Source organism: Parasteatoda tepidariorum, chromosome 9 (assembly GCF_982258835.1).
Source record: "Parasteatoda tepidariorum strain Cologne lab strain chromosome 9, Ptep-v5.0, whole genome shotgun sequence".
NCBI lineage: Eukaryota > Metazoa > Arthropoda > Arachnida > Araneae > Theridiidae > Parasteatoda > Parasteatoda tepidariorum.
This window is the reverse complement of record NC_141763.1, coordinates 93,968,090-93,986,647: the sequence shown is the minus strand read 5'-3', so window position 1 is coordinate 93,986,647 and position 18,558 is coordinate 93,968,090. Positions and strand designations below refer to the sequence as shown.

General features: G+C 29.0%; 1 protein-coding gene across 3 annotated transcripts in view; it reads right to left on the bottom strand.

Annotated features, from left to right (window-relative positions):
* LOC122270449 (pancreatic lipase-related protein 2) overlaps window positions 1-9,773 on the bottom strand; it is a 100,873-nt gene extending 91,100 nt beyond the window's left edge. The window contains exons 1-2 of one of the 3 annotated variants that reach the window (XM_071186085.2): window positions 9,452-9,773; window positions 1,870-2,126 (exon numbers count right to left, since the gene is read on the bottom strand). In XM_071186085.2, the coding sequence (XP_071042186.2) occupies window positions 1,870-2,126; window positions 9,452-9,563 (369 nt within the window). In that variant the 5' untranslated portion in view covers window positions 9,564-9,773. The remainder of the gene's footprint in view (window positions 1-1,869; window positions 2,127-9,451) is intronic. The other 2 variants (XM_043047799.3, XM_087152383.1) reach the window with 2 other exon arrangements.
* Between the last annotated feature and the right edge of the window lie 8,785 nt (window positions 9,774-18,558).

Here is an 18,558-nt window from a genome sequence, read left to right as displayed (position 1 = left end):
TAAAATAGTTCCCGAGATATGGCGAAATGCGTAAAAACTAAAATTAAATCAAGGTGTCCAAACTTTAGACAACTCCCCTATCCAGGCTATTGGGAGAAAATTTATAAAACCTTTATATTTATTGAGTCTGAAGTCAAAATGATTTTAAAAATAGGTATGCTTATTCAAAGAAAATGCTTTTTTGTCTGATTTCGTAATTTGTAACATCGTTTGCACCAATTAATTAGCAAATTTAAAGTCAACTCCTTGAACGATTAAGAATGAGTCCTAGAACGTGAAGATCCTATCATTAGATCAAAAGTTATTCAGCGTGGTCCGTGTTATCGGCATACTGTACATGATAGGTTTGTACATTCATTTACATTGCATAAGAGCTACACGATTGGCTATTGGTGACGATAACTTTGAGGATAAACCGGAGACCACATGCATGCGTCATGTCCTGTTTTACAAAGAGAACACTATCACAGACTACTGTGATGCCACAATTGGCATTACATATTTATTTCCTATCTTTTAAAATATCTTCCATTACTTAAGCTGATTTTTATTAATAGAGTTACATTTAAAATAAATCAAAGATTTAACTTTTTAAACGAACAGAAAATATTTATTCTTCTTTTGCATAGATCAATGTAACGGATACTTTTTATTTCATTACTAATGCAGACTTATTAATTCACTGTCACCTCTAATAAAAAACAAAAATCTATTTATAACTTTTTATTCAAATTTCCAACTGCTAAATGTTTCAGTTGCATGGTTGTAATAATTCTCATAAATTTGTTGGCGACTCGTGATCGCCAAAGTATTCTTTTAAACCCAATATTGTTATGCTGGTTGACTTTGTTTTGGCTATGTTATATTTTGATAAATCGACAATTTTGGATCTCCTACCCATACTTTCTATGTCGGTTAGGAATAATTATATTCACTTTTAATTTCAAATTTGTGGGTAAAGAATGTAAAAAAATTGTATACCTCGCAAATAAAAATGTTTTTGACTGTTATTTAAAAATTAATAAATATTTATCAAAATGTATGTCTTGATTGGAATTATCTTTGGATAATATCTTTGGATTGGAATTATCTTTGGATACTGGGAGTGCCCTTACGGGCCTCCCCAGTCTCGATTCCTAACCGTCAGAAATGATATTCTGGTTGTATGATCTCTCAATAAGACGATATTCTGATTTCATCCCTTTGAGGGATTTCTTTTTTTTCGGATGAAGAAATGGCCATTCACTATATCACCAATTATGCTTAATAAAATCTAAATTTCACTAAACAATTTATATATTCTTTCCTGGAGACTGTATAAAGTTATTTTCCACTATACGAATATTGGCGGTTACTGACGGAGAACAAACCTCCGCCTTAACTACCATCCACATATCGTTGTTTAGACTGGAACCAGAGCACAATTCCTCTCCGATCCAGTACCTCCAGAGGTATTGATTTGCTATGCTATCTAAACAAAAAGAGTAGCGTTTCTGCCTGTGACATCGTTACCAAGGCAACGAAGTTAGAAATTGAGATCTTCAGACGTCATTTTTTTTTATATGAGGTATAAATAAGGAGTAAAATTTTTTTTACCCCGTTGCAATTCAAAGTGAACAAGAATATTTTGTAATGAACATCAAGATACATTAATATCACTGTTGAATCGGGAAGCTTCCTACTGCATTTTGATTGCATCAAATTAGCACAAACACTATTTTGTGACGCACCCCCTTTTCAATAGTGTATATATCTTGTTGGTTGTATTAATCAAATATATCTAACTAAAAGAAGATTAAAAAACTGCTAACTTAATAATATTGAATCTGTAAAGATAATACAAATAATAAAATTTCAAAGTTTCCTTACTGTAAAATCTTTTGGGCGAGCTAAATATCCATGAACGAGTACTATTGTTGTTGAATTATCTTTGAAAGGAGACTTTGACAGTGATTCTGTTGTTGGTTTCAGATCATAGGGCTTCTGTTTATTGGAGCGTGTATACAACAGAAACTTCGTGTGCAGTTCTTGCGGCGGTACAGTTACTGGTCTGTACAGAGGATGGTACCAAGGAGGACCGGTATAGAAACATCCCAAATCTCCGAAGCATTTTGTCGTGAAGTTCACTGGAGAAAAGAAATGACATAATTTACCATTTGGCGTAAGTCTTTCTCTTTTCTCATTTGTATTTCATGAAATTGTTTTATAAAAAGTCATTATTTTGTAAGAACTAAACATTCTAATGTACATTTTTTATAAATTATACAACTTTCCTTGCACTCAACATTTAACCCCTTCAAGACCAGGATGACGCGATTTTCTTTTCATGGCGCATGGTATGATACACTAAGAAGAAATTCGTTACCTATTTTACTCAACAATTGAATATTCCGCTCAAATAAGGATAAAGTTTGGAATTGGAAGGTGAATTCCAGCTGGTATGCAATAGTACAGGAGTGAAATTTTCCCTCTTGTACAATTATGGAATGCACGCTGCGTGCATAGGTGGCACGTCAGATCATCAAATAATGTAGTTTTATCAAATTATATTCATTGAAGTCAATATTTCAGAAAAAAAACTATAATATTTGAGCCCATCAAAGGTGGATTCGGAAACAAATACGATCACCAGATAGCAAAATAAGATTTATTTTCAGTCAGCAAAAACCGTTTGATGTAAACCTAAAAAGTTTTTTATGTGGTTTGCGTGTAAATCTCCTAACCTTACAACGAGATCTGTGACAGTCTGCCCTATTCCTCGCACTTTACCTTAATCCAAAACCTTGGAAAACAACCTTCTATACAAATACCTTAAATAGAGGTTGCCCTAGGGTTTTCAAGAGTGAAAAAAATCATTGATCAAGGCGAAAATAATCTTAAATCTAGGTAACTATAAGGTTTCTTTCCGCAACGTCTTGTATGCTGTGCTAAAATCCACCTTGTCATGAAATTTTAAGGAATCAATTTGATCTTATCGCTAGTGTGAAAACGTGATTATGGATCTAAATGACGATTTTACATAAATGGCAATACTTTTTAAAAAAGCTTTAAAAGTAATTTTCATCCCCTTTTAGGATGAAAGATTTGAAACCGCAATATTTTTGCTTTATTGAAAAAAAGGTGCAAACATTTTCGTAACAATAAAAAAGAAAACATGCTTTCTGGGTTCTATAAATCGACATGTTCTGTAAATCGACTGGAAGAAATCGCCTTGCTTCAGGTATGAACAATTCAACAGCTAGCTAAGAAATTAATGCAGTCATACAATATAAACCCATAGTTCAAATTTTAAGCAGTGGTTAAATTATTTTATAATAGCTTTTAAAAGTAAATGTACTGAAATAATGTAAATCTATACGTCAAATTCTAAGCTCTAGTTTGCAAATTATTTTATAATAGCTTTAAAGAGTAAATGTTGTCAAACAATGTAAGTGTATAGTTCAAATTCTAAGCAGTGGTTTTCAAGATATTTTATAATAACTTTAGAGTCAAGCAATGTAAATCTATAGTTCGAATTCTAAGAAGTAGTTTGCAAATTATTTTATGATTACTAACGAGTAAATGTAGTCAAATAATGTAAATCTAAAGGTTAAATTTTAAGCAGCTGTTTGCAAATTATTTTATAATAGCTTTTAAGAGTAAATGTAGTCAAACAATGTAAATGTATAGTTCAAATTCTAAGCAGTGCTTTGCAAGATATTTTATAATAACTTTAGAGAGTAAATGTAGTCAAACTATGTAAATCTATAGTTCGAATTCTAAGCAGTGCTTTGCAGATTATTTCATAATAACTGAACAGTAAATGTAGTAAAACAATGTGAATCTAAAAGGGTCAAACTCTAAGCAGTGGCTTGCATATTATTTTATAATAACTAAAGAGTAAATGTAGTCAAACAATATAAATCTATAGCTCAAATTTCAAGCGGTGGTTTGCAGATTTTTTCATGGAAAGAAATAGAAATTAGAGCATTTTGAACACTTAAAAAATTTGTAATTTCACTATCAAAAATCAAAAATGGCTTTCCTTCTCTGCTGTAGTTGTCCGTTTTCTAAACGTTTTACCCATACATTTTTATTTTATTATGTATTTGCTTTTAGACGTAGCGTAGTTTCTTGTAACTATTTATTTTCTTTGCAAAAGAATTCTTTCTTAAGTTTTCTTTGCAAAAAAACGAATATTTAGCCGTCTGAATTAAGATTATGTTTATGAGGAGTTTTTCTTTTAAGATCTATAGTTTTGGCAATATTTGTTGGGCAGCATGTGGTGAAAATAAAGTACTTTTTTCTTGATTGAATTTTAAAGGTATGCTTGAGTTTCAATCTTAAAATAAATGAGTTCTACTCTACAAGTATTTGCTGGCCATATTCTCTTTTGATTCGATTTTACCAACAAGCATAACAACTCTTCAGTTTTTTGTTGACTTTAATTGGTATATGAACTCTTGCAATCACATAATTGATCGTAATTGTATTTTTTTCTCTAGAAAATTCTTCAGTTGGCATAGTCATAAATATAATATGATACATTCAAAATGTCATTGAGAACTTATAAGATCATAATTAAAAAGTTTGTTTTATATTTAAATTAAATAATTTTGCATGCTATGATTGTGATTTACACGTTGAAATTACCATACGGATGGGAGGTGCTTAATATTTTTTTTGTTTAAAATCTCGACTTTTTTAGAATACTTTAATGTTAGAGTTCTTTAAAGTTCAAATTTCGACATTTAAGTTTGATCAAATTTTATTATGTTTTCAAATTGGTTCTGAACTGAAGAAAAATTAATTGTTTAAATGCTCTAGAAGACTGAAATAATTGAAAAATGAATCGAAGATTAGTGCAACAAATCACATTAGTAAATTTCAGTGTCAAAGAAATATTGTTTCATTCAATTAAAAGACAGCAATAAATAATTAAAACTAGTTAAAAATCTTAAAATAGTAAAACATTGAAAAAAAAACATCAATTGTGTGAACGAGGGGTAGACTTCTTTTAATTTTGAAAGAAACTTAACTTTATTTTTGCCCCAAAATGTGTTTCAGAACCTTAAAATTATGAAATTCTCAGAAAATAAACAAATTTCATGAATTTATTATACTTTCATTTTGTTCTCATCTTTACTAATACGCGTGTTTCTAACTGTAGTTGCTTTGACGGTTTGAAATGCATTTTGTATACTAACTTATATTATTGCCATACATTTAATCAACATGATAGTTATCTTAAATTTCCACAAATTAACTTATATCCTTCATACAAAATCCAGTTTAAACATCAGCATAACTACAGTGATACACGAAAATCAGCATACACCTTTCAAAATTAACAGAAACTTATTTATTTCAAATATTTACCCAAGAATTGAATTCAATTTAGCTTAAATTGATTAGAAATAAAAAATTGATGAGCAAAAACAGCAGTTTTTTTATCATTAGACATAAAATAATATAAAATATTGGAGAATCAGTCATTTCGCAAGTCACGAAAGTGAACATACAGGAAATTCTACGTTTGAAATTTCCATATTTTAATATTTAGTTGGTCCACCTTTTGAATTTAAAACAGCTCTCATACGATTAGGCATTGAATAGACCAGTCCTTCGGTTACAGTGCGGGGAATTTTTTGCCATTCTTCAAGCAATGCCTTTTTAAGATCGTCTTTGCTTGTAATTTGCCTTTTTCTGATACTTCTGTCCAGTTCATACCATAAATTTTCGATAGGATTCAGGTCGGGGCTTGGAGGAGGGGAGTGCAGTTGTCTTGGAGTGTTGTACAACAGCCATTCCTTGACAACACCAGCTGTGTGCTTTGGATCCTGATCTTGTTGGAATATCCAGTCATTTCCTATGCCTAATATTCTCACTGATTGCTTCAAATTGTTTTTCAATATATTCAAATAGACAAAACGATCCTTAGTGGTTTCTATAAAGACAAAATTGCCAACACCTAAAGCTGAAAAACAGCCCCAAACCATCACTGAACCTCCGCCATGTTTTACTGTAGGAATCAGATTCTTCATTTCTAACTTTGTTCCGGGTTGTCGCCAAACTTTTTGCTTACCATCCCAGCCAAAAATGTTAAATTTAGATTCGTCTGTAAAAATAAGTTTGCTCCAGTAATCGAAATTATCGTTTTCATGAAGATGCGCAAATGCTAATCTTTTGTCTCTATTGACTGTACTAATGAGAGGTTTTTTACAAGGAATTCTGCTATTATATCCTTCTTTTCTCAAGGCTCTTCTAACACATTCTGGATTTACATCAGTTTCGTTAACCTTCACAAGATGTTTGGCTATGTCTACTGCAGTAGTTTTCGGATTATTACGAATTGTTTGAATGATTTCTCTTTTATCTCTACCGTTCAATTTTGGTGGTCTACCAGTACGAGACAAGTTTTCCGTAGTTTCTGTCAAATTATATTTCCTTATTATTCCTTGCACTGTAGCTCTACTTCTACCAATAATTTGACATATTTGATTGAGTGATTTTGCCTCATTTTTCAATTTAATAACCAGTTCTCAGATTTCTAATGATGATTCAGTTCTTTTAGTTGCCGTTTTAAAATTAATGAAATAAATTTCATTCAAAAATCTCCTCTAAAGCTTATATAAAACAAGGCGCAATTCTTACAAATATATTAAGAGAATAAAAAGATGGCTAAATACCTGCAAAAATCTATTTAAATCCAACTGTATGCTCACTTTTGTGAGTTTGAAAAACGCATATTTTTAACTTAATCTGAAAATGATTATGATAATCTTAAAATGTTTCATGTCTATTAGACACATAATTATACAAATGCGTACTGATAGCTATACGAATTAGAAAAATAATTTTATTTCAAAAAATGGGAAAATTTGCTAGTGTATGCTGACTTTCGTGTATCACTGTATAATATAAATATTTATAACCTAATAATCTTGCAATAAATATGGTTTATATTCAAACTTTTCGAATTCACCTACTGTGATTATAGGTATAGTCCGGATACAGATTATTTATGTTTAAATTATTACTTAAATATGTACAAACTAGTGATTCTGCAATAATTGTAGTCAGTCACATTTTTACAAAAAACTTTTAACAATTAAAACTAAAATTAAAAATTGTTTAGTTTGTAAAATAATTTAGGATAAAAATTGATTACCGGCAGAAATTAAATTCCTTATATCTATTTTTTATAAATGCAGTGTCTTAAATTTAAAAGACACCCAAATGAAATTCAATCATTTCTAAATAAATAATTTATACTTTTGTAGTTCCTTTTCCACTGATTAGTTAAAAAATGAATGAATTTGTGAGATATTGCACATATACCTGAAGTCATGTTAGTTTTCAATGCGGAAGATAGCGAAAAATAATTTGACACTAGAACTTAAGCAAGATTCAGCTCAAAGAAATATTTTCCAGCGTATAATCATACACTTGTAGTTTATTGAGTAGTTATACACACTTGCGGAAAATAACTATTTTTTTATTACTCAAGAACAGCACCGTCACTAATTTAAATTATTCTCAAAGTGTTTTCATTGCATTTAACTTTGTTTTTTGAAAATCTGTTGCCATGGAAAATACGGAAGGATATAGTTGAAGTGCCTTACACTTGAAGTAATGCGATGATTTTATTTTATTTTTATAACCTTGACGTGAAAAATTATCTGTGGTTCAGAACAGACTAATAACTAAAATATTTTAAAAGTTATGAAACTTTCTAAAAATCGCTAATGTGGCGACATTTGACGAAAATTATGAAAATCATTGCCTTATTCTCAGTTTTTGAGCTCAGTTTTGAATGCAGCATTTGAGTAAGTTTTTAAATATTAAAAAATTTAGACCACAATCACTTTTCATTTTCACACTGTGGCTTTTTCTTTAAGATTGACGTTTTGCTCCATTTTCAAAATTAACCAAAACAGTGCTGGCTTTGGATTGACTAAATCTGACCTAACAGTCATCAATAGCAGTTGCAAATTCTCAGCAGTTAGAAAAATAGCATAATATTTGCAAAAAATAAACATCATTTCATATTACTATGGAGCTTTCGAAAAAAAATTGGTTAGCCTTAACTATATAACTGGTATGAGATGATTGATGAGATGAAAATACATTAGATGAAATGATATTATCAAATGAGATAATATTGATTGATATGATAAAATGATATGATAAAATGATATGATAAAATGATGTGATAAAATGATATGATAAAATGATATGATAAAATGATATGATAATATGCAATACTAGTGATTGATATGATAAAATGACATAGTGCAATTTTACATCTTCTAGTTTGATTTTTTTTTAAATCTTGTATAATATGAATTTTCCATAATTCAATTTAGAATCATATTAATTTTCATTGTATAAAGTAGTGAAAATTAATCCTGATTATAACTGAAATAATATTAAAGATAGTTGATAATGTACGAGAGTTTATAAGTGAACCAGAAAAATTTAAAAATTTTAATACTATATCAAAATTTAAAAATACTAATTTTTAAGAGTTTCATAATTCTGAAAACATTATTCGACTTATTTGCTTCCAATTGTAAAATTTTTCCTTCCAAATTATGAAAATTAATATTGTGCAGAAATTTCAAAGCCTTACAATATAAAACGTTTTCAACCATTTGTAGAAAAGAAAGGAAACTAATGAACAATTATTAAAAAATATCGTTCTACATAAATGTATCTTTGGGTAAACAGATATTGTAATTGTACACAAAAATGTTTTGATTTGCTTTGAAAGTTTTGCTAAAAAGTCTCAGCTATGTCATCACTTCAATCTCGATGATTGTTTTATATTAATTGTTTTTTTATGGCATAAAACAGTTTTTTTAATTTATATTTTTTTTACGAAATTTGAAATTTTACTCCTGAAATGCTAAAGATATTAAAAAGAATTTGTCTTGGTTCGTCTTGTATACTAACTCATATTAGAGCAACAAATTTAATCAATAATGACGTGTGTCAACGTTACCGAGAGGTTTGAAGTCGTCATTCTGGAAAAACAAAAAGGCCGAGTTCGATCCTCAGAACTCGAAGAAAATGTAAAAATCGTTAAATATATCATAAGCTTATATTTATTATTCCTGTATCTTCTAAAAGTTTCTAGAATGTTCTAATTTGTCATTTCCTGTTCCGTTATTTAGTAACATAGAAAATCACGTGTTTCAAGCCAGTTACTTTGTTCCCTGTACGTTAGAAAATTCTTAATAAATCTCTTTAATTCTCTTGACAGATTTAAATTCATTCTACGTGACAATATGATCGTAATTTTAAATATCCGCAAATTAAGTTACCATTCTTAGCTATGTCATCAACTCAAAAACTAATTTAAATATCTGTATAGCTATAATTTAAATATCTATGACTTAATAATCATACAATAAATAATGTTTATATTCTAGTTTTCAAGTTTTCAAAAAAAAAAAAAAAAACTTACTGTGGTTATAGGCATCGTCCGGATACAGATTGTCTATGCTTAATTTATCTCTTAAATTATCACTTAAAGCTGTACTAACTAATGACGCCGCAATAAGTAAAATCAGACACATTTTTACTCAAACTTTTAACACACAAAAGCCAAACTGAAAATACTTTAGTTTGATAACTTTTCTAATCGAAAAGTTGTATGACAGGCTGAAAATAAATTCTTTTTATTATGTTTCTAAATTGCTATGTCATAACTTAAATTGACTCCCGAATGAATTTTATTTATTTCAAAATCCTTAATTTATTATTTCTTGTTTCTCTTACTACAAACTATTTGAATTAAATAGCTGTATTTGCTAGATATTGCACAGATATCTGAGGTCAATTTAGTTTTCGATATGCAAGGGAAAGAAAAATAATCTAGGATATAGATAAAGCAAGATTCGGTATGCACCTGTTTAAACATTTATAATTGAACTTTACTAAGCTTTTGTCTGTCCTCGAGGAAAATAATTTTAATTTTTATTTTTCAAAAATTGCATCATCATAAATTTAAAAGATTTTTATTGCTTTCAGGTGTATAACTCACGTGAGTTATAAATGAGATGATAGATGAGATGAAATTATATCAAAATATGAAATGTATAACACTCTCGTAAATGTATAACTCGCATGATTTATAAATGAGATCATAGATGAGATGAAATGATATCAAAATTTGAAATAACATTGATTAATATGATAAAGTTATATTAATAGATGATATGAAATAATGTAATTTAATATAATCCTTTCTCAATATTATTTTTTTAATATCTAGAATAATATTAATTTTCCATAATTAGATTTAGAATTATATTAACTTTCAATGTGTAAAGTAGTGAAAAATAATTTTACTCATACCTGAAATAATATTTATATATTAAAGATAATTGATGATGTGTGTGAGGAATCAGAGAAATCTATTACTTCTATCTGAAAATTTAAAAGTACAAAACTCTCTTAAAATATTCAGATTTCAGGAACATTATTCGACCAAGGACCTAATTTTTCCTTTACAATTGCATAATTTAATATTGTCTAGAAATTCGTTAACCTTATAAGTCAAAAAAATTTCTAATTTCGACCATGAGAAAAAGAAAAGTAATAAACGATTATTGATTTATCTTTGGATAAAACGATCTTAAAATTGTACGCAAAAGTGTTACGAGTTGCGTAAAAGTCCCGCTGCCGCTCATCAACCCCGATGGCTTGTGGAAATAACAAAAATCCTATTTTCGGACTATTATCATTGTTTTCTGCGGGCAAGACATGGACAAGGCACATTAAGCATGAGTAATGCGTATCCGGACGATGCCTATAACCACAGTAAGAAAGCTTTTTTTTAAAAAAACTAGAATATAAACATTATTTATTGCATGATTATTAAATCATAGATATTTAAATTATAGCTATACAGATATTTAAATTAGTTTTTGTGTGGATGACATAACTAAGAATAGTAAATTAGTTTGCTGATATTTAATATTACGATCATATTGTCTCGTCGAATGAATTTAAATCTGTCCAGAAAATTAGAGATTTATTAAGAACCTTCTAACGTACAGGGAAGAAAGTAACTGGCTTGAAACACCTGATCTTCTATATTACTAAATAACGGAACTGGAAATGACAAATTGGAACATTCTGGAAACTTTTAGAAGATACAGGAATCTATCTTCTATCTTATTACATAAAACGCTAATACGTACGTATGTATGTATCAATAAAACAGATGATATTTCTTTTCTCGCGCTGGCAACAGTTTTCATTTTTAATTGATTGAATTCGGCACGCAAGAGCACATAGTGAGCAACCAGATAACAATAACCAGAGTGAGCATTATCAGGTTGTTCAATTCAGATTCATGCACTTAAAACATGACAATATTTAATTTAAACTCAATTAGGAATTAATTAGTTAATTGAAGTGAGAATGCTTTAAAAGGCCGCTGTTGAATTGATATTTTTCTACTGGGAGCTACCTAAACGTCTAAAAAACGTTTTAAGTGTTTGTATTGAATGCATTGAATTTTTGTATATTTCGCGTTTATTTATGCATTGAATTTTCACGCTTTAAAATGCAGAATATTAGTGAAGCAATATTTGATCATTTATTTTGCTAATATGTTTCTTATTTAGCTAATGGTTTGATTTTTTCACCATGTACAATCTAAATAGCTAATATACTTTTTTAAAAGCCAATAAGAACATTGGTAGAATTCTTCTACATAAGTACAATACTATGTCTTTGATGATAAATTACTATGTCTTTGATGATAATATATTATGTCTTTGTGCTAGAACATTGTGTTCATTGGCGAGCGTTAGCGAGCACGGGGCGGAGCCTCCTAATATTATATAAAACGCTAATACGTACGTATGTATCAATAAAACCGATGATATTTCTTTTCTCGCGCTGGCAATAGTTTTCATTTTTAATTGATTGGATTCGACGCGCAAGAGCACGTAGTGAGCATCATATGGCTAATCCATGTTATATAAAACGCTAATACGTTTTAATTGATAGGCTTCTGTGCGCAAGAGCACGTAGTGAGCATATCATATGTCTAATCGGAAAGAGTTTAAAACAAAGCTTACAAAAGTTACTTTTCTCAACAACTGAAATTTAGAGTAGTGTGATTAAGAAAAATATGTGAACTGTTTGCAATTTCAAATTAATATTGAAATGCACAGGTTTAGAATTTTCTACAGTTAAAGTTTTCGGAACTTCAGTGTTCAAAAAAGCATACAAAAGCTAGACGTTAAGAACGTACCCAATGCTCGAGCAAAGCGAGCATCGGATTGCGAAGCAATCCGAAATGAACTGCGAAAGCAGTTACGGGGGTTGGCGAGCGCCAGCGAGCAGGGGGCGAAGCCTCCTAGTAATAAGTGAAAGCTTACATTTGACGATTTTTACATTTTCTTCGACTTCGGGGGATCGAACTCGGCATCTTTGTCTCTCCAGAACGACGACTTCAAACCTCTCGGCAACGTTGACACACGTCATTATTGATTAAATTTGTTGCTGTAATATGAGTTAGTATACATCAAGGCTACAACCAAGACAAATTCTTTTTAATATCTTTAGCATTTCCGGAGTAAAATTTCAAATTTCGGAAAAAAAATTTTAAAAAAAAACTGTTTTGTGCCATAAAATAACAATTAATATGAAACAATCATCGGGATTGATGACGTGGCTGCGACTTTTTAGCAAAACTTTCAAAGCAAATCAAAATATTTTTGTGTGCAATTACAATATCTGTTTACCCAAAGATAAATTTATGTAGAAGAGCAATATTTTTCAATAATTGTTTATTAGTTTTCTTTTTTTTTCTACAAATGGTTGAAAACGTTTTATATTGTAAGGCTTCCAGATTTCTGCACAATATTAGCTTTTGTAATTCCGAATGAAAAATTCTAAAATTGGAAGCAAATAAATCGAATAATGTTTCCAAAATTGTGAAACCGTTAAAAATTAGTATTTTTAAATTTTCATATAGTATTAAAATTTTTCTGTTTCACTTGTAAACTCTAGCACATTATCAATTATCTTTAATATAATATCAGTTATAATCAGGATTAATTTTCACTACTTTATACATTGAAAATTAATATGATTCTAAATTAAATTATGGAAAATTCATATTATACAAGATAAAAAGAAACTATTCAAACTAGATGATGTAAAATTGCACTATTTCATTTGATCATTTTATCATATTAATCAATAGTATTGCATATTATCATATCATTTTATCATATCAATCAATAGTATTGCGTATTATCATATCATTTTACCATATCAATCAATATTATCTCATTTAATGATATCATTTTATCTAATGTATTTTCATCTCATATCAGTTATATGTTTAAGGCTAACCCATTTTTTTTCGAAAGCTGCAGAGTGATACGAAATTATGTTTATTTTTTGCAAATATTACGCTATTTTTATAACTGCTGAGAATTTGCAACTGCTATTCATGACTGTTAGTTCAAGTTTAGTCAATCTAAAGCTAGCACTGATTAGGCTTATTTTTAAAATTGTGCAAAACGTCAATTTCTTAAAAAAAAGCCACAGGTTTGTGAAAATGGAAAGAGATTGTGGTCTAATTTTTTTAATATTTGAAAACTTACTCAAATGCTGCATTTCCTGAACTCAAAAACTGAGAATAAGGCAATGATTTTGATAATTTTCATCAAATGTTGCCACATTAGCGATTTTTAGAAAGTTTCATAACTTTTAAATATTTTAGTTATTAGTCTGTTCTAAACCAAAGATAATTTTTCACGTCATGGTTATAAATATAAAATAAAATAATCTCATTGCTTCAAGTGTAAGGCCTTATTCAAGTGTAAGGTCAATTATATCCTTCTATATTTTCCATGGCAACAGATTTTCAAAAAACAACGTCAAATGCAATGAAAACACTTTGAGAATAATTTAAATTAGTGACGGTGCTGTTCTTGAATAATAAAAAATAGTTATTTTCCGCAAGATGCGTATAACTACTCAATAAACTACAAGTGTATGATTATACGTTGGAAAATATTTCTTTGAGCTGAATCTTGTTTAAGTTTCTAGTGTCAAATTATTTTTCGCTATCTTCCGCATTGAAAACTAACATGACTTTAGGTATATGCGCAGTATCTCACAAATTCATTCATCTTTTAACTAATCAGAGGAAAGAGAATTACAAAAGAGTAAATTATTTATTTAGAAATAATTGAATTTCATTTGGAGAATCTATTAAAATTAAGACATTGCATTTAAAAAAAAAACGATGTGAGGAATTTATTTTCTGCCGGCAATGCAAATTTTCTTCATGATTAATTTACGAACTAAACGATTTTTAATTTTAATTTCAAATGTTCAAAGTGTGGTAAAAATGTGGCTTGCAACAATTATTGCAGCATCATTAGTTTGTAAATATTTAAGTAATAATTTAAACATAAATAATCTGTGTTTACGGACTATACTTATTACCACAGTAGGTAAATTCTAAAAATTTGAATATAAACCATATTTATTGCAAGATTATTCGGTCATAAATATTTAAATTATAGTTACGCAGATGTTAAAACTAGCTTTTGTATGAAGGATACAATTTAATTTGTGGAAATTTAAGATAACTATCATGTTGATTAAATTTATGGCAATAATACGAGCTAGTATACACAATGCATTTCAAAACTTCAAAGCAACTACAGTTAGAAACACGCGTATTCATAAAGATGAGATCAAAATGAGAGCATAATAAATTCGTGAAATTTATTTATTTTTTGAGCAATACGTAATTTTAAGTTTTTAAATTACATTTTGGGCAAAAATTAAAGTTAAGTTTCTCTCAAAATTAAAAGGAGTCTACTCCTTGTTCGAGACCCAACTGATGTTTTTTTTTCGATGTTTGACTATTTAAAGATTTTTAACTAGTTTTATTTATTTATTGCAGTCTCTTAATTGATAAAATAATATTTTTTGACACTGATATTTACTGATGTGGTTTGTTGCACTAATCTTCAATTCATTTTAGACTTATTTCAGTATACAAGCAAATTTAAATACTTAATTTTTTTTTAGTTCAGAATCAATTTGAAAACATAAGAAAATGTGATCAAACTTGAATGTACCAAATTAAAATTAAACTGAGTAAAGAAGAATGAAGACAAATTAAGAACATTCTAAATCTATTGTTTCTGGAAAAGTTTTAAAAATAAGTTTAATAGTTTACAATTGGGCCCCCTCTAATTTTTGGCGATTTGCAAATAAACGAATATATTTTACTACATATAAAAATTTAATGATGATGTCGCAGTTTCTAGTGTTGTCCAAGCGGTTTTAATTACCGCGAAACCACGTGGTTGGATTCAGTTTTTTCTCATTCATTTACATATTGTTTTGATTGTCGTCAGCGCAAAATGAGTAAAATTCGTAAAGGTATTGTTTTTCTATTTGCGAAAGCAACGATCTACAGGGGACGTTGTTATTTAAGACGAATGATGCAACAAGTATAGACGATGCAACAAGTATACTGAAACACATAATGCTTTATATCATTTAATTTTGCAAAAAAAAAAAGCTTTTCGACAACAATTTTAATCAGAAATTTAAAGTTTCAATTAAAAAAATTATTATCTATAAACTAAAAAAATGTAAAATAAAAACTGTTTACAATGAAAAAAAATATTATAAAAATTCCTCATATTGATTTAAAAAATTATCATACTTCTCTTTTTTAACTTTAAAGTTCCTAATCAGACGCTCAGGACCATTCTATTGAATATTATCATCAAAATAGAAAAGAAATTATCAATAAGTAAATTTTTTATTATAAAAATAATAACACCTACTAACTTTATAAATCCGAAGAATTCCAAAATAAAATGTTATTCGCTTGAAAATTTTATTCTCAAATAATATATGCGTAGATTATCCCTTCATTAATTCAAGATGACATACCACCCAATAAAATTTTATCATTTTATAACTGTAAAACCTGGATATGAATTTTAATATGCAGCCTAAAAACAGAATAGCTAATTTCCAGTTGAAATTAGCCATTCAAAATTAAAATATACTTGCCAAGAAAGCGATTAAGACTCATTAATAATCAACACAAATTATACTAATTCAAGTAATTAAGATGATTCTTTATTGTTGTTTTCCGAATTATATAAGTACAGAAATATATATTCTATGAAAAAGAATATTCTAGAACTATTACAAAATTATTATTGGAATGAAGTAAGCAATGTGGGCTTAAATAACTTCCCTTTAATTTATAATGAACTGAAGATAAAAAAATAATGCATTTTACCGTAATGCATACACATCTGAAGCAGTATGTGATCCTGAAATAGGAAGATATCGGTTGCAAGTTTGTTGATATTTGAAAAGAATAAATTATTGAGAAATTGTTCTTCATATCTTGGGAGAGTTCTGTTTCAGATTGATTTACCAATGTTCTGGGTCATTTTTTCAAGTTCTTTTGCTTTTCGTAAAAGAAATTTTGCTTCTTTTTTTGCTGCTAAAAAAAACACTCTATCCTACCAATGATTCTGATAGAACTAAATGAAAACTTAATAAATAGTAGTCTGAAAATATTCTTCCCACTAGAGGGCGTATTCAAGCGTTACCATCTCGAATAGATATTTTTGTATCTCTAATTTAAAGTTATTCTCATGTACTTCGATTATTACGCTTTAAATTAAATAGTTTAAAACTAAGAGAATTGTTTTATTATTATTATTATTATTATTATTATTATTATAATGTAATTATGAGCTACACTTTAGGGAAATTCACGAAGAATTTTAAATCATTTTGAAAGGTGGTCTAATCTTATAAACTGCTTTACAATTATTATTTTTGTGCAAATAATATTAACATGCTGTTTTAAATTACCGTGAAAGAGATCTGTTAAATGATTTAGAACTTAATGATCAGATTCATTTAATGAGATGCAATTAAAAATAGTATTTAGTATATCTGCCCGTTTGATAAGAGAAAATATTAAATTACGGTTTTGAACTCTTCAAATTTGTTTATACAATAAAATGTTACATAATGTTATTTTAGAAAGTCATTACTTGGAAAATATACGTCTGTTTATCAATAGATCCAAATATTTATAATACTCATAGATAATAACGCAATGCTTTTGGTACGTTTCGCAATGGTAACGGGTGAAATGAATTTTTTTTTAACTTAGATATTTATGTTTTGTTTTTCAATCTGATGTGTTCAGCTAGACCTCGCGGCACTCGTTTTGCTTCTACCCTATACCTTGAATTTAATTGATCTAAATTCTATTTTTTTATTATATCTCTTCGGCCATGTAATTTGTATTTTTTTTAATAATACTTCTTAATACCCTCGCACTACTTATGCAGAGTGCTTTATTTAGAGTTTTTCTAACTCATACTCTCTGAGAGTAGTCGTTTCAGCCATTCTCTTTTCTTCCGCTTCATTCTTTCATCTTTCCTCTATAATTACTTTTAGCTGGGCGAGATCGATAGTTTTATCAAAATCGGGAGAGCCCTCTGTCTTTCTAATTAAATGTATAATTCGATCCAATGGCCATCAAATATATCCTAAACTCGTATACAAAGTAAATTGACACATAAAAACAATCTGAATACGTGACAAAATTTTGTTAAATATACTGACTTGACTTCTACGAGCAAGAAAATTCGATGAGCTGTATGAAAATTTTGAAGAAAAGGAATAGAAAAAGTGACCGGTTGCTCATTTAAATTAACTCGATACTTTTGTCTGCAAACTCACCACGTGGCGAGTAGATATTTTTAGGTCCATCTACGAGCTCATTAAAGTTCGATTAGAAACTGTAGAATTCTTGAAAAAAATTCCTTACGATGACAAAAGATTTCATACCGATAGCTAAGGCGATAGAGCGTTCGCATTTCCGTAAGATGACCTTAGTTGTCGCAAACTTAAAAATTGGATCTGCTGTTCAACAAGGGTTATAAAGATTTCATACCAACAACTACTCTGTTTAAAATTGCTTATAAAACTAATTTTTTGAAGCAGGCAACTATCATAGTATAAATTATCTTTTTCCAAATATATTTTCCTAAAAGTTGACGCCATGGTCGGGATTCGAACCCAGTTCACATCATTGGGAGGAAAACGCTCTATCCCCTGAGCCACCATTGATCTCATGTGCTCATAGACAAAATTATAAATGTCTCCACCTAAATACAACCAAAATAGTCACCAGAAAAATATTTTCTGCACCCAGACGGCGTCTGCTCTTCATCTGAATCTCTTCTTTCAAAGATGCAGCCTCCTCTCCAGTTCCCACTCCTTCAACAGCTCCTGCGGGGGTGAGCTATTCATGATGTTACAAGCCATCGCGGTTGATGAGCGGCAACGAGACTTTTACGCAATTCGTAACGCTTTTATATACAATTTTAAGATCGTTTTATCCAAAGATAAATCAATAATCGTTTATTAGTTTTCTTTTTCTTATGGTAGAAATTTGAAATTTTTTTGACTTATGAGGTTAACGAATTTCTATACAATATTAAATTATGAAATTGTAAAGGAAAAATT